General features: G+C 44.1%; 1 protein-coding gene across 2 annotated transcripts; it reads right to left on the bottom strand.

Annotated features, from left to right (window-relative positions):
- Nucleotides 1–3168: 3168 nt before the first annotated feature.
- LOC112267164 (bromodomain and WD repeat-containing protein 3) lies at nt 3169–17380 on the bottom strand. Of its 2 annotated transcripts, none has more exons than XM_024445333.2 (41): nt 17149–17380; nt 16988–17046; nt 16850–16879; nt 16571–16630; nt 15563–15710; nt 15338–15436; nt 15024–15184; nt 14699–14920; nt 14271–14371; nt 14110–14180; nt 13776–13876; nt 13554–13594; nt 13360–13461; nt 13117–13270; nt 12656–12790; nt 12436–12564; nt 12121–12346; nt 11712–11879; nt 11262–11451; nt 11009–11099; nt 10762–10905; nt 10595–10665; nt 10282–10483; nt 10037–10153; nt 9700–9807; nt 9427–9551; nt 9240–9322; nt 8993–9104; nt 8834–8895; nt 8589–8744; nt 8224–8470; nt 8072–8141; nt 7936–7983; nt 7724–7849; nt 7487–7639; nt 7121–7290; nt 6726–7018; nt 6480–6635; nt 5963–6316; nt 5686–5835; nt 3169–5565 (listed from the first exon to the last, which is right to left on the bottom strand). In XM_024445333.2, the coding sequence occupies exons 1-41, from the start codon at nt 17183–17185 to the stop codon at nt 4160–4162; spliced, it is 6678 nt and encodes a 2225-aa protein (XP_024301101.1). In that variant the 5' UTR covers nt 17186–17380; the 3' UTR covers nt 3169–4159. The 2 variants fall into 2 exon arrangements, with proteins under 2 accessions (XP_024301101.1, XP_024301100.1); XM_024445332.2 differs by having other exon boundaries at nt 5680–5835; nt 17149–17379.
- Nucleotides 17381–25464: the final 8084 nt, after the last annotated feature.

Genomic DNA, 25464 nt, shown 5'->3' with positions numbered 1-25464 from the left:
GCATCCTGCAGTAAAGTCCATGGAGAATAAGAGCACCTCCTCCCAGCTGCCCACTGCACTGAGGCTAGGAAACACTGTCACCACCGATAAAGCCACAATAATTGAGAATTTCAATAAGCGTTTTTCTACGGCTGGCCATGCTTTCCACATGACCACCCCTGCCCTGGTTAACAGCCCTGCACCCACCACAGCAACTTGCTCAAGCCTCCCCCATTTCTCCTTCACACAAATCCAGACAGCTGATGTTCTGAAAGAGCTGCAAAATCTGGACCCCTACAAATCAGCAGGGCTAGACAATCTGGATCCTCTCTTTCTAAAATTATCAGCCGAAATTGTTGCAATCCCTATTACTAGACTGTTCAACCTTTCTTTCGTATTGTCTGAGATCCCCAAAGATTGGAAAGCTGCTGCGGTCATCCCCCTCTTCAAAGGGGGAGACACTCTAGACCCAAACTGCTACAGACCTATATCTATCCTACCCTGCATTTCTAAGGTCTTTCGAAAGCCAAGTTAACAAACAGATCACCGACCATTTCGAATCTCACCGTACCTTCTCCGCTATGCAATCTGGTTTCCGAGCTGGTCATGGGTGCACCTCAGCCACGCTCAAGGTCCTAAACGATATTATAACCGCCATTTTCTCTGCATATATCAATGATGTCGCTCTTGCTGCTGGTGATTCTCTGATCCACCTTTACGCAGACGACACCATTCTGTATACTTCTGGCCCTTCTTTGGACACTGTGTTAACTAACCTCCAGACAAGCTTCAATGCCATACAACTCTCCTTCTGTGGCCTCCAACTGCTCTTAAACGCAAGTAAAACTAAATGTATGCTCTTCAACCGATCGCTGCCCGCACCTGCCCGCCCATCCAGCATCACTACTCTGGACAGTTCTGACTTAGAATATGTGGACAACTACAAATACCTATGTGTCTGGTTAGACTGTAAACTCTCCTTCCAGACTCACATTAAGCATCTCCAATCCAAAATTACACCTAGAATTGGCTTCCTATTTCGCAACAAAGCATCCTTCACTCATGTGATGTCATTTACAAAATAGCCTCCAACACTCTACTCAGCAAATTGGATGCAGTCTATCACAGTGCCACCCGTTTTGTCACCAAAAATGCTCTCGTTGGCTGTCCCTCGCTTCATATTCTTCGCCAAACCCACTGGCTCCAGGTCATCTATAAGTCTTTGCTAGGTAAAGCCCCGCCTTATCTCAGCTCACTGGTCACCATAGCAGTACCCACCCATAGCACGCACTCCAGCAAGTATATTTCACTGGTCACCCCCAAAGCCAATTCCTACTTTGCCCGCCTTTCCTTCCAGTTCTATCTATCTATTCTGCCAACAATGCCTTAGTATACGCTGAGTCAAATAAAACCTATTTTTAAAACCTCTTATAAAGTTGGTTTTGTAGCATAAATTGTGTATTTAATATTGGCTGATATTACGATTGTCTGTTTTATATCTGCAAAGTAGTTCAAATTAACGCTTTCAGATCCACTTTAAACAGTTACTTTGTGTGCTAAACTCTTTTTTTTTTACAATGGGAAGTAATAGTTGTACATTTCAATTGGGAAATGCTTAATGGTTGTGTTTTTGTATTCTTATGATTGGGACCTACTGGCTTATTATGTCTGAGTTTATGGATTGCTTAACTTTTAACATCATGCTGTATGTGACTGCTGTCTTTCCATTGGCTCTATGCAGTTGTGTAGTGGTGCCTGAAGAAGTGGGTATACTCAGATTTAGCCAAAAAGTTCCCCGGCGGCCACCTAGCGAAGGAAAAGCAACCTGTATGAAAAAATCCTGTTTTCCTATTATTTTTTAAAAATGTAGTTTTCCTATAGATTTCTCAGATTTTCACTCTCAAAAGCACACTATTTTAAAATAGAAAAAAATACAAAAATGTGATGGTCTAAGTACACAACAATGCTTAAACCACATAAATCTGATTGGGTGGGCCTGTCAGGGCATTGCTCCCCAGTGGGTGGGCCTCTGTCCACCCAGACCCGAACCAACACTTTGGACTAAACTTTTTCAATAGCTGGTTTGCATACCCATTGTTGCCTTATTTAGAATTGACTGGTAAATGAAACGTCTTTCCTACCCTACCGATGTCATTCTTCTGTGAGCTGCTCCATGCCAAAACCAGTTGAGAGCTGCACACTGGCTGCCTGCAGATGACATTCCGCTGAAACTGTGCGCGGCGGGCATGTGAATAGAGTTCACGTGCTTTGCGATTTCGTATGCTACTTTGTGCATGATTTCTCGATTGCACTACAATACTTTGATACGCATCAGGGATTAAGAAGTAATTATAAACTGGGTGGTTCAAGTCCTGCATGCTGATTGACTGACAGCTGTGGTATATCAGACGTATACCACGGGTATGACATAACATTTATTTTTACTGCTCCAATTACATTGGTAACCAGTTTATAATAGCAATAAGGCACCTCGGGGGGGGGGGTTGTTATATGGCCAATATCGCGATGCGTCGTGCGTAAGAACAGCCCTTAGCTGTGGTATATTAGCCATACACCCCCTTATGCCTTAAGTATACGCAATAGCCACTGAAAAGAAGTGGGTATACGGTTAATACTTGCGTATAAACTCCACTACACCAACGGGCCTGTGTTACAGAGTGCACTCTCCTACATGAGTGCACTAGTATTAGGTTCCCACTGCGAAAAAAAAACACGTTTATAATAATAAATATGCTGTTAAGATACTGTATTAATGTTTCAAGGCAGAATTGTATAGACTTAGTCTGGCAAAGCTGTTTTATGCATTGTGACAATGGAAGCTGATCATTTGTTTCTTTACTCTGCTCTTTTCAGCTGGTCTCGGGAAGAAATTACATGTCCTCACTGTCAGTCTGAGCACAAATGTATCAGTACAAAATGTATCTGACAGAGACACTTAATGTGGTCTCGAGACCAACACTGAAATTGATAAGACATACAAAAATTAGCCTTGAATTGATGTCTTTATTAACCAGAAAAAAACAGCCATCTTGCTCTCCACAACCATACTGAGTACCAGGAACTTTTCCCTGTGAAATCTGTTTGTATCAAAGTATGAAAAACATTAAGCAAAAATGTCAATGCAATTGCAGTTCAAGACCCCCCCCACACACACACGACTGGCAAAAATCTCAGAAAAGGAATTTAATACTGAGCGTACATAATACAGAACAACACTAGAATGTCTTCCCAATATGAGAAATCACAGTATTTTGCAATAAGTACTTTTTGGTTTCCTGTACTTGGCAAAAGAGTACCAATTTGTGACATGTGGCAAGACAATGCATTGTAATGTCATACAAAAGGAAAATGAATACTCAAATTTAAATAAGCAATGGTTTGCTACAGAGTGATCCCCAAACCACATCACTCAATCTCATATTTACACCTCAATCAATGACTAGAATACACAACGAAATATTGCAAAATAAACAATGAAAAAATGAAGACAAAACAGAGGAAAACTAGGAATTCAAATTTGTACATTTTGGCTCATATCAACAAGTCACCACACAACACATTAAAGGATAATTCGTGTGGATTTACAAAAGGAGTGTTGAAGTCAAAAGGAGGGTGAAGAAGATAAGTTGTCTCAGCGAGTGTGCTTGGACTGAATCCGCCATCCTGGAAATGTTTATCCCTACCTACTCTAACTCCCAAGACTGCATTTCTGAGACTACGGTAAACTTAGTTGACCCCTGAGTTCCTAATGCAAAACTAGTGTATGAAATACCTCTTTACAGTGTGTTTCTTAGTGCAAACCAGCAAAATATGCTTGATTAAACAGAGGTATATTAAGATAGCACCCAAGCTGACAATGCTTCCCCGAACAGTTATTTAGCTGGCCAAATCACAAAGCAGAATGGGAGGTGGTTTGCTCTATATACACACACACTTGTGAAAACCAGCTGTTCAAATGCTTGCATTCATACATTTTTTTACCTTTTTTTTCTCCATTTATTATTATTTTTTCATAGAAAATATAAATATCCCTGAATGAAACAGATTCACAGCATTTCCTTTTGAAAGGGCTCCAGTGCTACTACCTTAATGTGGCGATCAAGTGTCTTCAAGGTCTCCAGTTAGTCTCGCTCTGGCTAAGCCTGCTGCGCCAAGTCCTTCATTCGCTGTCGTGATATGTCACCGTCCGTTTGCCACGGTTTCGGGTCTTGATACGTGTTCCACTCTGAGGTTCCTTGTACGACTGGTCGGTGTCTGCCTCAGATGCATCCCTCCTGCGTTGTCGAGAGTGGCGGACGGCACCCTTTTCGCTGACCCTTGACCTCTTGTGGCTTTTTCTCTTTGTACTGTTCTGGGAACCTGAGCTAGCAGAGGACTTCTCAGAGGCAGAGGACTCTTCCTCCTCTTCGCTTTCAGAGGCAGAACTGTGGGCACTGCTGCTGCAGCTTTCTTTTCGCTTGCGTTTCTGTCGCTCCAAACGTCTCTTCCATCTCGGACACTCAACCTCCTTCTCATCCTCTGACCCTTGAGAAGAGGCATCTTCCTGACTATTACAGTCCTCGGGTTCTGACTTGGATCGAGATTCCTTCTTGGGATGCTTTGAGTTAGATCTTTTTGCCTCCCTCTCATCCTTATCACAGTAGCTCTTAGCTTTAGCCTTGCGCATGCACTGTTTCTTTTCATCAGGGTTCTCTGAGGAGTCTGAGGTGTAAATGCGTTTTCTCTTGGAAGAGGACTGTCGTTTTGTAGCAGCTGGGGAGGCTTTTCTTCGGTTGCGTTGATATCCTTTATGTGAAACAGTTTTGCTCTTCCCATTCTTACAACTGCCTTGCATCTCAGAGTTCAAGTCCTCCTCAGAGTCTTCATTGATATATTTCTTTTTTGGTTGGGCGCGAAGGCAAGGCCGCATGCTAGGGCTATGCTTCTCCTTCCTATCAGATTCTTCCTCTGAGGAAGCATGCAGTTTCCTCCTTGCTCTCCTGTTGGGTACAACTTCCTCCTCGCTCTCTGAAGCAGAGTCATTGCGACTCTGCCTTTTGTTTCGCAATGGAGTTTTTTTATTGGATTCTCCCTCAGATTCATCGTATGAATGGTTGCTGTCTGCTTCGTCTTCCTCCCCATCTTCCTCCTCTTCAGATTTCAGTATTTTCTTGCGAGAGCTTGATCTCTTTGGAGTGTCACTGAGTTCCTCTGATTCAGGGCCATCCTGTTTGTGGGTTGACGCAGATGTTTGCTCTTGGCTTTTTGATGGTAATTTACAATTTTTCTCTGAGTCTTTAAGATGTTCTTTCTCCACCCTCCTCCCGTTTTTGTGAGGGTGCTTTTGAGCATTGTGGTCTCGTGTTGTGTGTTGTCTCTTTCTGGAGCCAGACTTCTCTTCTGCCACATAACTGGTAATGCAAGTTCTACTTTTGCTCACTGCAGCAGTTGCGGTGCTTCTGGAGGACTTCTGAGACACAATAGTTTCTTCCTCCTCCCCTTCAGAGCTCTCCTCATCCTCTTTCTCAGAGTTACTATCAGCCGGTTGATGTTTTGTGCTGTAGCCATTTACATGAGACAAATCATCTGAAAGAGATAGAAACATTAACACTACAGCAACAAATGAATGAAATTGGAGTAAAGGCAGAGAGAAAGTAGCCTTGACTGTGAAAGCATCTACAGTATGCATGTAGCTCTTACCCTTACCCCCCGTCACTGCAGCTTGTCTGGTCGTCCTGCGGCTGCTGGAGTTCTTACTCTCTCCATTCTGATGGCAACGAGAGGATGAAGCTTCACTCTCAATACTGTCCTCATTGTTCTCCCAATCACCCGATGAATCCTTGCCTTTTTTAGAACCTAGGTGAGAGAAAGAATATGTTACCCAATAGTGTTGAAATTTGTTCTCAAAGAATGCCCCCTTTTGTGGTTCTGGTACAGTAGATCCTTGAAAACAAAAGTTGATCCAAACCGACTGTGTGCTTACTCTGTGCTGATGACGGATCCTCGGATCCAGAGGCTGATGACTGATCCTCGGATTCAGAGCTGCTCTGGATCACGGCAGTGCGTTTGCTGACTCGGGTCGCATGGCGGCTGCTTTTCCGCCTATGTTTGTCCTCATCCTCAGAGGCTGAACCATCGTCTTCCTCAGAGGCTTCCAGAAGCTTCATCTTGTTAACAGCTGCCCTGGCAGTCTTCCTTTTCAATGTCCTGCGGCCCACATTCTCCTCCTCATCCCGGTAAGTGTCTGTACCCTGGGATGGTGATCTCTCAGAGTCGTTCCCTCGTCGCCTCTCTCGCCCAAATGTTCTGCTATGACCGTTCATCTGGGAACCCCTCTCTGGACACAGTGCAGCAACATTTTAATGGCTAATAATCATATAATAACAACAAAAAAAAATCTGCTCTGTACAGACCTTTGACCAGAAGGGCAGTTATCTGCTCTCTACTCCCTGCTCTAGTTACCTCTAATTTTCCTTGCTCTGTGGTGTGATGGTATTTACCTGGCCGTTTGGTATGCTTCCTATGGGTAACAGCATTGTTCCTGGTTAGCCTGGTGCTGGACCTGCTGGGGAATCGGTGAGACATTGAGTTGGACAACTTCTCACAGTCCTCACTCTCCTCCCGCTCATTGGAGGACTCACTCTCGCTCTCAGCAACTGAAATAAAACATCAAAAACAGGGATTTTATTAGAAGGACAGCTAATAAGAGCTAGCTGCCTTCTGTCAGATTTATGTGAAATACTCACTTTTCTTCTTTGCCCCATTGTTCCTGGTGACTCTTCTGGTTCCCCTGGTCTCTGTGCTGTGATGGTGCTGTGAGGACCTCGGGCGTTTCTCTTCTTCAGAGTCACTCATATATAACTCACTGTAAATCTCAGAGTCTGACCTTGAGGAAGCTTCAGAAGAGCTGTGGCCTGAGCTGTCACTGCTGTGGCTCCTCCTCCTGGTTCTCTCAGGAGCAGAGACTTTGGCTGAGGTAGATTTGGTCGTCGACGCCGCTTCCACCTTTTCCTGAGTTTTTAGATCAGTCCTCTTTTGACTGAAGGGAAAGAACAATATAATTAGAAGTGCTGTACGTCATGTGGACAAGTACATTTCCTTAAGCCCAATGAGGTCCGTGGGCAGTAGAAATGGGGCCTACCTTGTGGTGTCAGTGCTGGGTGCAGCAGACTCGTGGTGCTGAAGCTTCTTTCGGAACCTCTGGCTGCGGCGGAGCTTCTCGCTGCTCTTGACGGCAGTTTTGTATTGCGATATGATTGTTCTGATTCGCTCTTCGAAGAATGCAGAGAGCCGCAAAGTCATACTGTAGATCTGGGGACATAGGAGATAAAAAATATGTAAAGCACACCAATTTGGCATCAGGTCCTAGTCACTAGATTGATGACAATCCAGAACCTGACCAATGTCAAATTGTAAATGAAAAATCAACTCGATAAGTTTTTGATCAAGGTAGGATTTTTTACACTGGAATCACTTGTATGGTTTGGAAATGCAAGAGCTGAAATACCTTTGAGCGTTTGTTTGGCGTGAAGGCTTTAGCATTGGCAAATATCAGAAGTGTGTCTTTGCAGAGCTCCATGGGGTTTTCATAACGGTCCTCCTCAAGGGTCCCCTTCACCATTTCAAAGTCCATGGGAGTGTCAATGATGCTAAGGTAGTCCTGCAAACAGACATGAGTCCCATTCGATCAACAGTTCTGTCAAAGCCAGAGTCATTATTACAGTAGAACTCTCTGTTCTCTTACTGGGTAGGAGGTAGGATCCACAGGCTTTCTGAAGGGCTCAGAGTCCTCACACTCAAAGACATAGTTCATCAGGCGTTTGCACTGCCCCTTCCAGGAGTCTGGGTCAGGTACCGTCTCCAAAGAGCGCTGGGATGAAGGAAGACACAAGATAACATCCCCAGCCACTTCCCTCAGTTTTCATTGATGATTTTACATAATCTTTCATTACTTACCTGGCACAGTCTGTGTCCAGAAGAGGTGCCTGGTGCCTCTTCCAGGTCCTGGGAAAGACATTCAAATCAACATCAGTTCATCCCAAACATTTCAGAGCAAGGTTTGAATGACTTGCCACATCAAACCCTGATTTACCTCATCATCCGTGTAGTCCATATCTTCAATTGCATTGTAGATCTCCATGATATCTGTACAGCTAGGTCGACTGAGGAAATAAAAAGGCAACATAAGTTGTTAAAAATGTATCTGTATAAAAGTTTGAGCTCAATAACACTTGAAAAACTCACTTGATAAATTTTAGCAGGACATCTGTGATAAGTTTTGCTGAATGGGCTATCTTGCTCCTTGGCTCATTGAAGGTCCGGGCATTGTGCACAATGTATCTGGCATCCCAAACTACAGCGGACAGTCGCCTGTAGAACCTACTCAACAGTCTCAGTCTGATGGTGCTCAGGTCTGTGGGGAAGGCTATCACCGTGCAGTAAGTTGGGTATTGAACTATGTCCACCGGGCCAGAGAATGGGGCTACAATATCTGTCAATGAGAAGGAAAAGAACATTTTAAATTCAAAACCTCACTAGCCCATCTAGGAATGGTATACAACGCAGGGTCTGTTGAGGAGGAAGTAGTACCAAAATGCAGTGGTGCTTACCGACAGTGATGAGTTGGTCAATGCCTGCTATGATGCGTTCACACTCGTCATCTCTGCTCCTCTCACCCCACTCTCCTGTCTGGGGTTTATACATGACCTCTCTCATCTCCTCTGCTGTCACTGGAACCCCTCCACCTATACACTCAGGTTGCTGGGCTGAAGAGCACACACCATTGTTGCCATATAGTCCATTACCAAATAGTGTACTAGAATGTCCCATTTACAACAGAGTCTGTTAAAATTACCATCCTCTGGAATAGCTTCCACATCCCAAGGACTTAGCTTCTCCGTTTCGCCATTGTCCCATCTGGCAACAAAACAAAGACAAGCAGGTTAGAAGCATCATTTTGACTGGTTTCGAACATTGCAGACCCAATCATACTAGCACTTTAATAAATTCTCACCGGACTTTGAAGCACTGGAAATGACTGTCTGGATATTCAGGCTGATATGGCTCCTGACAAACAATAATCCCAAACCACCAGGCATCATCTATTACGGACCGGAATCTGTCATCTGCAGTGAGGAATGTTACCATTTTAGGTGGGGGAATGCAGAAAACATTGTATCGAAATGTTGACCTGTTCATCTCATACGTTACTGGACCTTGAGTGTGTGGAACCCCTGAGGAGAGATGTATTGTTAACTTACTTGGCTGCCAGACTCTACTGCGTGCTTCGTCATAACTCTGCCGAAGCACGAGGAAGTCAATCACATCTGGCATGTCATGATACCTGAGGGGAGGCGTACAGAAGTCCAAAGTTACCAAATGGCTCTGGTAATATCTGTGTACATTCATCTTTAATGTTAGACACTTTGAAGCGGTTGCATCACTTACTTGACATAAAATGATTTGTCTGTGATTTTGCGCGTGCCGTGGTCAATGAGCGTCAGTTTCAGGCGGCAGAGTGTCGGAGGGCACACTTCATACTTGATCCCAGTTATTTTAACAAATTCTTGGTCCTGTAGAGAAAAGGAGAGCGTCAAGTTACTCTTCAACAATGTCCTTTTAAACACAGGCCCTCTCAACACACTAGCCCGTTTTCTACCGCATCAGTGGAAGACAGATTCATCCGTTTCCTAGTTTGGAGCAGAGTGGATATGGTCTTACCCTCAGCTCCATCTTCCTCCAGGGCTGTTTCTCCATGTTAATGGGGTACAGGTTGTTCCTGTTCACCGCCTCCACATACGCCTCGTGACCCTGGCGGAAATAGATTACCTGAGGGAGAGAGAGGGTAACAGTAATTAGATCAGAGGAGGCTGGTGGGAGGAGCTATAGGAGGACAGGCTCATTGAAATTGCTAGAATGGAAATGTGGTTTCCATTTGTTTGACACCGTTCCATTCCAGCCATTCCTATAGCTCCTCCCACAAGCCTCCTCTGATGTAGACATCAGAGAAGCACACAACGAAGTAGGGGAGACATATGGTCCAGACAGAGCCACGTACCTCATCACCCATCTGGGGAACAAAGGGAGACTTCCTGGGAATGACATCAGTGATCCACGTTGAGGGTCTGAACTCGTTGGAGACTTCTCTGTTGATCGACGGCCTGGCTTTAGGCCGCTGTGATACAAATGAACAATTACGTAAGATTCATTTAATATTCAATAGAGAAGTGTGAAACTACTTTGTCATACCATAACAGGATGCAAGCACTGACAGAAAATATGCAGGTTAGTAGAGTGGCTAACCTTGGGCTTCTTGGATTTCTGCTTGCTAGTCTGAGGTGGTCGTTCCTCATCCTCACTTTGCTGCTTCTCTTCCTCCTCTATCTCTTCCTCCTCCGAGCTGCTAAGCTGGCGGCGAACTCGTTTTCGTGATGACACGGGAGTGGAGGGCTGCAGGTTAATCCCAGCGTCTGCAGTCCAGTCAGAGTACTCACTGGACGAGTGGCTGTCATGGGAAACGCAAGTTATATTAGCATTAAACCAAGGGAAACAACAATATGACATACGTCATGTACCTCTTGCAAGGAATCAAGAGAAGCAAGGAGCTTATCTGTACCTTGAACTGTCACTTTTCCATTCCTCTTCCTCATTGGATGAATCCAGTTCACTGCCCTCCATCTCATGGTCCTAGAGGGATAGGCGATGGCAAGATTGACCTCTTTCACCCATATTCCAATATAGCTTGTTATTCTCTAACGGACACGTCAAAAGCATAGAATGTACCTCTGATGTTGTGGTCCCCTCTCCCTCCTCACAGGAGAACTCGATTAATTCCTCCACAATGCCATCTCTGCTCTGCTGGAAGACTTTTTGCTTTTTGCGGGACTGTGCTCGTTTGATGCAAGGCAGCTCATCTTCAGAATCATCCTGAGGCAGAAGCAAAGCAGAAATGCAGGTATGACGTCAGTATCATTTAAAAATTCCTGTGGTCAGTCATGATTTTAAAAGTAATAAATATATGGCTACTTACTCTACAACTGCCGTATGTCACACGGCGTTTCTTTGCATTGTATAAGGCAATCTCCTCCTCTCCTTTTGTAATTCGGAAGTCATCCTGGTAACTAAGATCATTTACACATTTAATTTAAACTTGCATTTCAGAAATAATGTTCTAGCGATGAACCATTCAGGAGTAGGCTTGTTTATATACATGACATCCTTTGTGTTATATAACCAACTATACAGATTATCTACCCCTGTTGTTTGAGGGATGTCGGTGTCACCTGTAACTGCTGGATGAGAGCTCAGGTACCACCACCCTGCGTCTCCAGGCCTGCAGGTCCCTCTCCGTGGCCATCTGGCTGCGAGGGGCATTTTGGTGCATCTGTCTCACCCCCTCCACCTGCCCACTGCGCCGCAGACCCACGTTAGGGGACGACTGCACCTCAGCTGCACCTCGCTCATTCACCGATGCTGGGAACAGAGTGGGAGAGAAGGGAACACAACATCACTGCTTGTCCAGGACCCAATCATTCATTCAACCATAATGGATGAGAAATGATTTTCCATTTCCAATAGAGTCCTCGACCATTAACATGTAGGAATACAAAGTTTTTGAGCATGCCCCAGAGCAATGGTAGCTTATAGAAAGTAAAAGAGCTAGGAATATGTTATCTTGCACGCCACCACACAATACTGCTAGTAGAACTGACAGTATGGGTGTGTTCCGGTACCTCTGCGTGGGGTGCTGGGGGCTGGGGCCAGTGTCCCTGGTCTGCTCTGCCTGTCCTGCTGCTCCTGCAGCTGCCTGATGGTGTCGTCCAGAATGCTGCGTCTGGCCGTGGCCTCCTCGTGGTCTGTGGTCAGCTGACTGATCACCTGCTCCATCACCTCGCCATCACCTGAGGGGGACAACATGGACAGTCTTAAGTAACAGGGTCTTAAGTAACAACCACTTTCTCAAACAGATTAACACATCCACCCACTCACAAACTCTCAGAGAAACAGATGGTAGTTGCACTGGTCAAACAAAATCCACCCATCCACACATGCCCAACTGCTATTTTAGTGTGGTTGTACTGGTCCAATAAACAAAAGGATCATATTGCCTTACAACTGTCTCGTAAATGCTAGTTTACATACTTGTGGCAACATATCCCAGCTGAGGCACCAGGTGTTCGTCTGCAATGTTCTCCCTCCCAGGGACCAGCCGCTGGTATCTAGGGGGGTGGGGGTTCCCATCCACATCCACCAGGAAGGGAGGGGGCATGAGGTGGGGTGCCTGCTGGGTCTGCTCATCCAAAACAAAGCCGTTGGCGTCCCGGATCAGTGGCCGATAGTCGGTGTGGAAAAACACCTGATCTGGAAGCTGGACAAAGACAGACAGGCAGTCAATCTCAAACCATTAAATAAAGGACTCTTTCCTATGCATAGATATAGTATGAACTCCAGCCTTACCTTCTCGTATGGCTTGGAGCTCCCAAAGCCAAAAATGACCAGATGACCGTGGGAGTCTGTGCAGGCAAAGCGCTGGCCGTCGGGAGTGAATTTGCAGTCAAAGACAGCACCATGACCCTGGCCCTCAATCTGTAGGGCAGACAGAGCAACCAAGATGGAGTCAGTCATAGTTGGAGAGAATGGATGTTACTGTCTTCTGGGGTGCGTGGCTCCTCCTCACCATGTTGAAGTAGTGCTGTGTCTTTGTGCCCCGGATGATGTCCCAGATGAAGACGTTTCCGTCGTGGCCAGCAGACAGCATGATCCTGGGATCTGAGGGGTGGGGCTCCAGGACAAACACCTCAGCCTCATGGCCCTGCACAGAGCATCACACAGCTGTCAGGTCAAATCACTGTCTGATGCTATTTTGCCAAGTCACAGGACAAAATGTTTTGAGGAAATGCTCCTGAAAAGCATGCTTACAGTGACAAGCAGTTGCAAGGGGAAAAACAGTAGAACTATAATGTCCTCCTGACTAAAGAATCTAGGACTATCCCTCAACATGTTATTTATATACAAATAGTTGAAGGATGGAAATTCATCTACACTAGTAGTAGTCATAGATACAACATGTCCTCAGCTATCTTTGTGAGACAGCACTGTTCATGAAAATAGAATGTAAGACAATGCAGTTGCTCCTACTTTAAGGATATGTAGCAGCTGGCCTGTATAGGAGTTCCACACTTTGAGGATATGGTTGTTGACCGCTGTGATTACTGAGTTGTCATGGCGATCCCACGCTACCATGGTGACCTTGGGCTTGAAAAAGCTTTCCTCACAGGTCGCGTGTTCTGAGCTGCGGAGAAAGTTGATATGAAAGGATAAAAACAGATACAAGCATGTGTAGGTGTATGTAATGGTGCTGGCAAGCTGTTCATTCCTTACCCTGGTAGAGTGGCATTCATGTTGAGAAGAAGGCTCCTCCACTGCTGACGCTGAGTCAGCCTCCAGATGCGTGCTGTGCCATCTCGACTGCCACTCGCAAACCTACGAGACAAACCAAGACAATGGACTCTAGGCAATCCTCATGAAAACGGTTGGGCTAAGGTGAGTGCTTCAACTAATCACATTGATCATACCTTTCTCCTGAGTGGCAAAATTGGATGCTGTCGACCTTGTCCTAAAAATTAGAACATATATTGACAACAATGATGATTAGAATATTACATCAACATTGTTTGTATTTGTTGTAAATTAAAGCTTCAATGGATTTAATGATTATTTGTTTTAGGAACTAATTTTCTTGTGTTCAGCTTTTCGCTGCTATGTGATGGTTTATCTGCTCTTCAAAAGGATCTTACCGTGTGTTCATGAAGCTCTGATATTTTTTCAGGGTTCCCACCTCCCAGGTAATATATTCTGATGACATCGTCAGTACTTCCCGTCGCTAAGAACATACCACCTAAAATGTTTTATAAAACAAAACAACTACTATCAATTTATCCCAGTTTGGTTAAGCCTTTATATACCCATGTTAGAATAACTTGTAACAGTTGGTGAGGTAAAAAGTTGAATCAATACTTCTGTTAAAATCGTATCAGCTATGATTAGTGTAATAGTATGATCAATTTGTAGAAATGTATTTAATGAGCCAAAGCATTATTTTACACAAAACTGCTATCTTGACATCGTTACCTGGACTGAATGATGAGCACACCATCTGAACTCCCGGCCTGGGTCGCTCTGTAAACTTCTGCGGGCGATCACTTTATAAACAGAGTGTAAATGTTTCAGATTTATGTCATTTTCAGGATGCAATTACTATCTAAATCAAATTACCAGTAGTTGAAACTCACCTGAAATTGATGTTATTGACATCCCACTGCCAAAAGCAGATTGTTGCATCAGTTCCAGTGGACACCAGGTATCTCTTTGAGCCCTTGGCAAACGGTGAGAACTGAGACAGATGTAATTCAAAGTTAAATGCTGTTCCAGATATACTTATGTAGTTATATACTTATGTAGACATCCCCTATACTGAGGGATGTCTACGGTACAGACAGCAAATCACACTAGAAGTCCAATGTGAGCTGCTGAAGCAATCAGGTTTAGTATGTACATTATGAGTTAAAAAGTGCTGTGTTCAGTTAACGCATTGCACTGTTGCATGGTGTCCTACATTTGCAAAACTGTGGACAGCATTAGCTTACATACTATTTGCCCGGCTAACATTACAGTCGATCGAAACATAATAAGGGTGTTGGAGGAATATGGAAGCTCCTACCTGTAGGGAGGTAATGGATCCACTGTGCCCCTGTAGGACAGCCATAGGGGCACAGGTACGAAGGCACCACACTCGGATGGTTTTGTCACAGCTGCCAGCTGCCATCAAGGTATTCTCAAAGCTGACAGCCAGGTCTGAGATCTCAGCAGAATGTCCTCGCAGGGTGGAGTGAAGCCTCCCGTCAAACGAAGACCATATCTTCACCAAGCAGTCGTCCGAGCCCTTGAAAGTAGGGTTTGATAAGGTAGATAAAGTGATGAGCCTCGGGTATACCACCTAACATGATTTCCCCCAAGAACTTGATCTTTATGACGACAAAACTCACAGTGAAAATCCTGAGACCGGTCCGATCAAAAGCAATGCAGTAGACTGCAGACAGATGACCCAGAATCCTCCTGTGCATCCGCATGTGCTGATAGTTGCTCACAGGGTTCACAGTGCTGAACCGTTGAGTACCTGTTAGCTCCCTTCCTCTGTACACCTCCACTGTGAAGGACAAAACACTATGATTCAGAGTCCAAACATGATAACAGAATCATTTTAAGAGAAAACACAGAATGCGTTAAGTTGAATTTACCGCACCGGCATGAATAGAAAATAATGTGTGAACATGTCAATCCTGTGTCAGGGAATACCCACCTAGATTTGGAGGATCCTTGCAGGTCAAAGGCATCTCTGGTGGTCTCCCTCTGTGCAGGGCAGCAAATGATGAGCCTTTCCTCCGAACATTGCCGTAACCTGGAAGAGATGGAAAGAAATAAGTAATTGAATCATTTCATTTTACAATTCGATTTCAGAACAAATAGTTGCTGATGTATACATTTAGAATGCACGCTCAATCAAGATGCATGTAAAGCTTTGTACCTTTTGAAGTTCTGAGTAAGGACTGCCTCCCAGTTCCCAGTAGGGAATGTACGCCTGGAACACATGGCACTTCTTTGTCCAGAATCGGCCCAATCTTCTTACAGATCTGCAGCAAATGGTCAGGTGCAATGTGTCCGTTGGCTGCAACCTATGGGATCAAAAATAGTGTTGATGATGAGCAGAATGACTAATCCAGCTTTCATTGTTAAACCATTATGCATGCTTTGTTCTTTCTTCAATCAAGCCATCACAACATTTGTATATTTATATTTGGGTAGCTGTTAAGTGCGTTGGGCCAGTAACCGAAATGGTCGCTGTTTCAAATCCACGAGCCGAATAGGTTAAGTCGTTCTGGAGCGTCTGGTAAATGAAAAAATTAAAATACAAATGACACCAGGAATCGTGAAACTACAGTACTGCAACCACACTGTCTATATATTATTATTTAGATCATCATAGTCTTTGTCTAATAGACAGTCAGCCAGTGGTACTGTAAGAAAATTGCATTTATTTTTCTAGGGGGTAAAAAAAGAATCACTGACATAACTTGGGTTCTTCATGTACATCGGATCTCATTCCACCAGTGTGCTGTATTCTTTGTGGGCAGAACGTTTTATGTAAAACACATTCATCAACCGACGAATCACAACACAGGTCACAAGGAAAATAACGCAACTACAGCCTTTCTAGGACGTGGATTGGTCAACAGTGGTGTCCTGACGTAGCCAGAACCCAAAGAGTCCCCACCCTATCTGCAGTACAACAGATACATTTAAATGTGTTAAATGTGTTTCTATACTACAGCGTTAAGCTTTCGAAACATACAAAAATAAGTAATCCTACATACCGGTGAAAGTTTAAATCTGGTTATTATGTAACAAGAATGTAACAACGAATAAAGCTGAATAGAACAAAGAGTAAATGGCCTATGCATGGACACAACGTGGCTGTCATTCAACAATAACAGATATTCGACATTTAATTTACAGCTATAGATTATAGACTTACCAAATCTTCGTAAGATCTTGGATGTTCATGTCCTTGCCAGTCTAATCTGCAAGGCAAAAGCTATCCAAAAAGGTGCCTGTTAGTGTAAATCACAACACTCAAGATGCTAGAAATACTGACAGAAATTAAGTTAGTAAAAACATGTGATGTCAAACGAGTGAGGCGGTCAGAGAAGCATTAAAACTCGTGAGTGAGACAAGTTCTACGTTCCAGTCCAATCGGGATAGCTAGTAGCTACATACACCGAAGGCAGAACGCCGCTGCTACCGGAATACACACCTGATATTCTTCTAGTTCGCTCGCTAGAACCTGCAATAGATACAAAAATAGGTTTTTCGAATGTGTTGCTTTCATGAACTTTTCGCCAACAATTTTGAATAGTAAGAAAAATGATGTCAATAAGGCACGCCAATTTACCTCAGCCGCGCTCTGACATGGACCCGTTGTTAGAAAACGTGAAATTAGGTAATATAGCTCTGTAAGTGAATATAATAAAATAGTGAGCACAATTGGATATCAATTAAATCAAGATTTATATATATTTTAAGCAATGAATTAGGCAACTATATTCGCCTTACCTGATTCAAGGAGCGAAATATTCCGACTTTTGGCCATTGAATCGGCCGTGATTTGGTGGGTCTACAATTTTAAACTAACTTTATGACTAGTGAGAGTATGATATATTTATTTAATTTCGGTTACACTGCTCTGACCCCCTCCACAGTTGCTCCCGCTTTCTAATCAGCCTGTTTTCAGTCGCCATTGGAAGGATGAGGCCTCAGCAATACGAGTTACTTCCGCCACAGCAGAGGAAATAGGGGGTGGGGAACAACTCTTTATTTTTTGTTCGACTACAACAAAGACAAAGCGAAGCTCGCCCTCTAAATGAACTGATATTCTATTTGAATACATTAGAAAGCTTTGGGTCAATGTAACGAAACAAAGCTATTTATATATGCGAAACTATAGTATAAAGACGCATTGTTGTTGTCTTCGACAAGGTCGAGTGTCTTGTTGATGACGTCATATGTGATGGCAAAACAAAAATGTCAATCTGTCACATTTTATTTTACCCGATGCAATTTGTCTTTGATACACTCACTTAGCTACACTATTTAAGCTTTGTTTCAATAACTCAACTAAATAAAGAAAAATATCCATGCATCCCTTTGTATAGACAAGTAGGCTATGCAATGCTGATGAGAACAATGCAGTATTAGCCTGTGCAGTGCACGATAGGCTTCAATTGCGTTGGCGAAATATTAGTGCTATGACAATAATAGGAATATTATCTTTTTATTTTTAGACATTTGTCTGGAGATATGGCATGATAGACCCACATTTCTTACATCATGTAACTACACTACATGAACCAAAGTATGTGGACACCTGCTTGTGGAACATCTCACTCCGAAATCATGGGCATTAATATGGAGTTGGTCCCCCCTTTGCTGCTGTAACAGCCTCCACTCTTCTGGGAAGGCTTTCCACTAGGTTTTGGAACATTGCTGTGTGCTTCCATTCAGCCACAAGGGCATTAGTGAGGTCGGGCTCTGATGTTCGCAGTCAGGGTTCCAATTCATCCCAAAGGTGTTTGTTGGGTTTGAGGTCAGTGCTCTGTGCAGGCCAGTCAAGTTCTTCCACACCGATCTCAACAAACCATTTCTGTATATGCCTCGCTTTGAAAAAAGGGCCTTCCCCAAACTGTTGCCACAAAGTTGGAAGCACAGAATCGTCTATAATGTCATTGTATGCTGTAGCGTTACGATTTCCCTTCACTGGAAATAAGGGATCTAGCCTGAACCATGAAAAACAGCCACAGACCATTATTCCTCCTCCACCAAACTTTACAGTTGGCATTATGCATTCCATCAGGAAGCGTTCTCCTAGGCTTCAATTGAATTGACAAGTAGGCGAAATATTAGTGCTATGACAATTTCAGGAATACTTATTTTTAGACATTTGTCTGGAGACATGACATGATATACCCACATTTTTACATCATGTAAATACTGTATATTGTTTTCTAGTCTCCATGTGGTGTCTATCCTGCACTTGCATTTGAGGGATCTTGACTAGATGGGATATGCAGCTAATGTCAGAAGTGACTTTTCGTAGCAGGTCAGGAGAATTTACGCTCAGGTTTGGAGAATTATGTTAAAGGTGTCACGCCCTGACCATAGAGAGCTTTTATTCTCTATGTTGGTTAGGTCGGGTGTGATTTAATGGTGGGTTATCTAGGTGAATTATATTTCTATGTTGGCCTAGTATGGTTCCCAATCACAGGCAGTGATTGGGGATCTGATTGGGGATCATATTTAGGTAGCCTGTCACCACGGGACTAGGTGGGTGAGGAAGGCGCAGAGTTCCACTGGGAAAAAAGTGCACTTTAATAAGGCACACAAAATTAGACAAGCCCAACAACACAGGGCGTGGACAGTAAAAGTGACTACCCAAGACACAGGGTGCCAAGTCCAGAAAATACACACCTATACCTAAAACACACACACACACACATGTAACATAAAGACAATCCCGCACAAAACAAGGGCGGTACACGTACTTTAAATAAGGAAGCTCATTAAGCACATACAGAACACAGGTGAAACTAATAAGACAAAACAAACAGACAAATGAAAAAGGGATCAGTGGCGGCTAGTCGACCACCGCCAAGTGTAACGGGTGTGAAACGGCTAGCTTAGTTAGCGGTGGTGGGCGAGGGGACGGTCTAAAGTTATACTGTTATATTTATGCTGTTGTCCCGGATCACTGGTTGCTGCGGAAAAGGAGGATGTCAAAAGCGGAGTGAGTGTAACGGATGTGAAACGTTAGCGGTGTTGCGCGCTAAATAGTGTTTCAATCGGTGACGTCCCTTGCTCTGAGACCTTGAAGTAGTAGTTCCCCTTGCTTTGCAAGGGCCGTGGCTTTTGTGGAGCGATGGGTAACGATGCTTCGTGGGTGACTGTTGTTGATGTGTGCAGAGGGTCCCTGGTTCGCGCCCAGGTATGGGCGACGGAACGGTCTAAAGTTATACTGTTACACGAGCACCGCCAGCGGAAGTCGTGACATAGCCATTTTCCCATTGTGCTTTGTGGGATCTTGATTTTGTATAGTTACTGTTTAGCCTGCAGAACGTTACAGTCATTTATAGTTTGTTGTTTTTTGGGTGTTCATCAAATAAAGAAAGACGCGTTGTGCCAGCTCTACGCTCCAGACCTCCAGTGCGCCTCCACGGCCCAGTATAACCTGCGCCGGCCATACCTACTGTGTCTCTAGTGCGCCTCCACAGTCCAGTACGTCCTGTGCCTCCTCACCACACTCAAATCAAATGTATTTATATAGCCCATCGTACATCAGCTGATATCTCAAAGTGCTGTACAGAAACCCAGCCTAAAACCCAAAACAGCAAGCAATGCAGGTGTAGAAGCACGGTGGCTGGGTGTTAATGTAATTTCATAATTCCAATATGTTTTCATTAATTGAATTAACTTAGTCTATTTTATGAGAATATGTAAGATTCTTATTTGCATAAAATAGACAGAGACCAGTCTTATCAAAATTAGATAATAGTATTTATTCTCGGAGAGGCTCCAATTTAACCACGAACAACCGTTTATATACAAAATATGATGTCATAGGTTATAAAATGTTCTTCCTCCTATCAACCAGGACCCAACAAAAGTTTAAAGTTTATTCCCACCCCTTCACTCTCTCACTCCAGACACACAGTTAAATCAAGATAAAACTTCTGAAGTTTTCATCCATCACCATTCAGCAGACAGTTCCAGCTAATGGAAAACCTAAGAAAACACACACTGCCTTATCTTAACATCCCAGAGTTAAGTTGAGTCGGTTCAACCACAGGTTAACGACCCTTTCTGCTTACTTAAAAACCCACAATTCCAGTCTTCTCCAACCTGGCTGGAATGGTATTTATTTTGTTTAATTACCCCCTGTCTCATGCTCCACAATCCCTCCCTTATGAATTAATATTATTAATAAGATATAATAAAACAGAGTATAAGTTTCATTAGTTATAGTTCTATTTAAAATGTAGATATTGTTTAGTCATTATTCATAAAATTCCTAACACTGGGAAAAACTCCCTAGAAAACCTAGGAAGAAACCTAGAGAGGAACCAGGCTATGAGGGGTGGCCAGACCTCTTCTAGCTGTGCCAGGTAGAGATTATAACAGAACATGGCCAAGATGTTCAAATGTTCATAAATGACCAGCATGGTCAAATAATAATAATCACATTAGTTGTCGAGGGTGCAGCAAGTCAGCACCTCAGGAGTAAATGTCAGTTGGCTTTTCATAGCCGACCATTAGGAGTATCTCTACCGCTCCTGCTGTCTCTTTAGAGTTGAAAACAGCAGGTCTGGGACAGGTAGCACGTCAGGTGAACAGGTCAGGGTTCCATAGCCGCAGGCAGAACAGTTGAAACTGGAGCAACAGCATGGTCAGGTGGACTGGGGACAGCAAGGAGTCATCATGCCAGGTAGTCCTGAGGCATGGTCCTATAGCTCAGGTCCTCCGAGAGAGAGAAAGAAAGAGAGCATTAGAGAGAGCATACTTAAATTCACACAGGACACCAGATAAGACAGGAGAAGTACTCCAGATATAACAAACTGACCCTAGCCCCCCAACACATAAACTACTGCAGCCTAAATACTGGAGGCTGAGACAGGAGGGGTCAGGAGAAACTGTGGCCCCATCCGATGATACCCCCGGACAGGGCCAAACAGGAAGGATATAACCCCACCCACTTTGCCAAAGCACAGCCCCCACACCACTAGAGGGATATCTTCAACCACCAACATACCATCCTGAGACAAGGCCGAGTATAGCCCACCAAGATCTCCGCCACGGCACAACCAAAGGGGGGGTGTCATTGGCCAGGCAGAGACAACAAGGACAGTTCATTGCTCCAGAGCCTTTCCGTTCACCTTCACACTCCTGGGCCAGACTACACTCAATCATATGACCCACTGAAGAGATGAGTCTTCAGTAAAGACTTAAAGGTTGAGACCGAGTCTGCGTCTCTCACATGGGTAGGCAGACCATTCCATAAAAATGGAGCTCTATAGGAGAAAGCCCTGCCTCCAGCTGTTTGCTTAGAAATTCTAGGAACAATTAGGAGGCCTGCATCTTGTGACCGTAGCGTACGTATAGGTATGTACGGCAGGACCAAATCAGAAAGATAGGTAGGAACAAGCCCATGTAATGCTTTGTAGGTTAGCAGTAAAACCTTGAAATCAGCCAGTGTAGGGAGGCTAGCACTGGAGTAATATGATCAAAAGGTTTGGTTCTAGTCAGGATTCTAGCAGCCGTATTTAGCACTAACTGAAGTTTATTTAGTGCTTTATCCAGGTAGCCAGAAAGTAAAGCATTGCAGTCGTCTAACCTAGAAGTAACAAAAGCATGGATTAATTTTTCTGCATCATCTTTGGACAGAAAGTTTCTGATTTTTGCAATGTTACGTAGATTGAAAAAAGCTGTCCTTGAAACAGTCTTGATATGTTCGTCAAAAGAGAGATTATTAAGGTCCAGAGTAACGCCGAGGTCCTTCACAGTTTTACAGTGGGGCAAAAAAGTATTTAGTCAACCACCAATTGTGCAAGTTCTCCCACTTAAAAAGATGAGAGAGGCCTGTAATTTTCATCATAGGTACACTTCAACTATGACAGACAAAATGAGAAAAACAAATCCAGAAAATCAAGATTGGGAGAATGTCATATGGTCAGATCAAACCAAAATAGAACTTTTTGGTAAAAACTCAACTCGTCGTGTTTGGAGGACAAAGAATGCTGAGTTGCATCCAAAGAACACCATACCTACTGTGAAGCACGGGGGTGGAAACATCATGCTTTGGGGCTGTTTTTCTGCAAAGGGACCAGGATGACTGATCCATGTAAAGGAAAGAATGAATGGGGCCATGTATCATGAGATTTTGAGTGAAAACCTCCTTCCATCAGCAAGGGCATTGAAGATGAAACGTGGCTGGGTCTTTCAGCATGACAATGATCCCAAACACACCGTCCGGGCAACGAAGGAGTGGCTTCGTAAGAAGCATTTCACGGTCCTGGAGTGGCCTAGCCAGTCTCCAGATCTCAACCCCATAGAAAATCTTTGGAGGGAGTTGAAAGTCCGTGTTGCCCAGCAGCAGCCCCAAAACATCACTGCTCTAGAGGAGATCTGCATGGAGGAATGGGCCAAAATACCAGCAACAGTGTGTGAAAACTTTGTGAAGACTTACAGAAAATGTTTGACCTCTGTCATTGCCAACAAAGGGTATATAAAAAAGTATTGAGATAAACTTGTGTTATTGACCAAATACTTATTTTCCACCATAATTTGCAAATAAATTCATTAAAAATCCTACAATGTGATTTTCTGGATTTTCTTTTCTCATTTTGTCTGTCATAGTTGAAGTGTACCTATGATGAAAATTACAGGCCTCTCTCATCTTTTTAAGTGGGAGAACTTGCACAATTGGTGGCTGACTAAATACTTTCTTGTCCCACTGTATTTGAGACCACTGTACAACCATCAAGATGAATTATCAGAATCAACAGATGATCTCTTTGTTTCTTGGGACCTAAAACAAGCATCTCTGTTTTGTCCGAGTTTAAAAGTAGAAAGTTTGCAATCATCCACTTCCTTATGTCTGAAACACAGGCTTCTATCGAGGGCAATTTTGGGGCTTCACCATGTTTCATTGAAATGTACAGCTGTGTGTCATCCGCATAGCAGTGAAAGTTAACATTATGTTTTCGAATGACATCCCCAAGAGGTAAAATAGATAGTGAAAACAATAGAGGTCCTAAAACGGAACCTTGAGGAACACCGAAATTTACAGTTGATTTGTCAGAGGACGAACCATTCACAGAGACAAGATAAGATCTAAACCAGGCCAGAACGTGTCCGGGTAGACCAATTTGGGTTTCCAAAATTCGCCCTGAAGTGCGTGTCATCAGCCCGGTGCCACCTGTACCGGTCCCACGCATCAGGCCTCCAGTGCGCCTTCACAGTCCAGAGCTTCCGGCGACAGGTCCCAGTCCAGAGCTTCCGGCGACGTTTCACAGTCCGGTTCCTCCGGCGACGACCCGCGGTCCGGTAGTTCTGGCGACGTGTCCACTAGTGGAGTGGGTACTTCGCCCGCACCGGAGCCGCCCCGACGTTAGATACCCACCCGGACCATCCCCTATTGAGTCAGGTTTTGCGGCCGGAGTCCGCACCTTTGGGGGCTACTGTCACGCCCTGACCAGAAAGCTTTTATTCTCTATGTTGGGTAGGTCGGGGTGTGATTTAAGGGTGGGTTATCTAGGTGAATTATATTTATATGTTGGCCTGGTATGGTTCCCAATCAGAGGCAGCTGTTTATCGTTGTCTCTGATTGGGGATCATATTTAGGTAGCCATTTCCCATTGTGCTTTGTGGGATCTTGTCTATTTATAGTTGCCTGTGAGCAAATCAAATCAAATTTTATTTGTCACATACACATGGTTAGCAGATGTTAATGCGAGTGTAGCGAAATGCTTGTGCTTCTAGTTCCGACAATGCAGTAATAATCCAACAAGTAATCTAACTAACAATTCCCCCCCAAAAACTACTGTCTTATACACAGTGTAAGGGGATAAAGAATATGTACATAAAGATATTTGAATGAGTGATGGTACAGAGCAGCTTAGGCAAGATACAGTAGATGGTATCGAGTACAGTATATACATATGAGATGAGTATGTAAACAAAGTGGCATAGTTAAAGTGGCTAGTGATACATGTATTACATAAGGATGCAGTAGATGATATAGAGTACAGTATATACGTATACATATGAGATGAATAATGTAGGGTATGTAAACATTATATTAGGTAGCATTGTTTAAAGTGGCTAGTGATATATTTTACATCATTTCCCATCAATTCCCATTATTAAAGTGGCTGGAGTTGAGTCAGTGTGTTGGCAGCAGCCACTCAATGTTAGTGGTGGCTGTTTAACAGTCTGATGGCCTTGAGATACAAGCTGTTTTTCAGTCTCTCGGTCCCAGCTTTGATGCACCTGTACTGACCTCGCCTTCTGGATGATAGCGGGGTGAACAGGCAGTGGCTCGGGTGGTTGTTGTCCTTGATGATCTTTATGGCCTTCCTGTAACATCGGGTGGTGTAGGTGTCCTGGAGGGCAGGTAGTTTGCCCCCGGTGATGCGTTGTGCAGACCTCACTACCCTCTGGAGAGCCTTACGGTTGTGGGCGGAGCAGTTGCCATACCAGGCGGTGAAACAGCCCGCCAGTATGCTCTCGATTGTGCATCTGTAGAAGTTTGTGAGTGCTTTTGGTGACAAGCCGAATTTCTTCAGCCTCCTGAGGTTGAAGAGGCGCTGCTGCGCCTTCTTCATGATGCTGTCTGTGTGAGTGGACCAATTCAGTTTGTCTGTGATGTGTATGCCGAGGAACTTAAAACTTACTACCCTCTCCACTACTGTTCCATCGATGTGGATAGGGGGTGTTCCCTCTGCTGTTTCCTGAAGTCCACAATCATCTCCTTAGTTTTGTTGACGTTGAGTGTGAGGTTATTTTCCTGACACCACACTCCGAGGGCCCTCACCTCCTCCCTGTAGGCCGTCTCGTCGTTGTTGGTAATCAAGCCTACCACTGTTGTGTCGTCCGCAAACTTGATGATTGAGTTGGAGGCGTGCTTGGCCACGCAGTCGTGGGTGAACAGGGAGTACAGGAGAGGGCTCAGAACGCACCCTTGTGGGGCCCCAGTGTTGAGGATCAGCGGGGTGGAGATGTTGCCTGCATTATAGTAGCATCACGTTTTGTTTGTTTGTTTTGTTGTCTAAAGTTTTCTATTCCAAAATAAAGGATTGAAACATACCACGCTGCATCTTC

This window comes from Oncorhynchus tshawytscha, linkage group LG14, assembly GCF_018296145.1.
Source record: "Oncorhynchus tshawytscha isolate Ot180627B linkage group LG14, Otsh_v2.0, whole genome shotgun sequence".
In the NCBI taxonomy this organism is placed as follows: Eukaryota; Metazoa; Chordata; class Actinopteri; order Salmoniformes; family Salmonidae; genus Oncorhynchus; species Oncorhynchus tshawytscha.
This window is presented reverse-complemented; position numbering and strand designations above follow the sequence as displayed.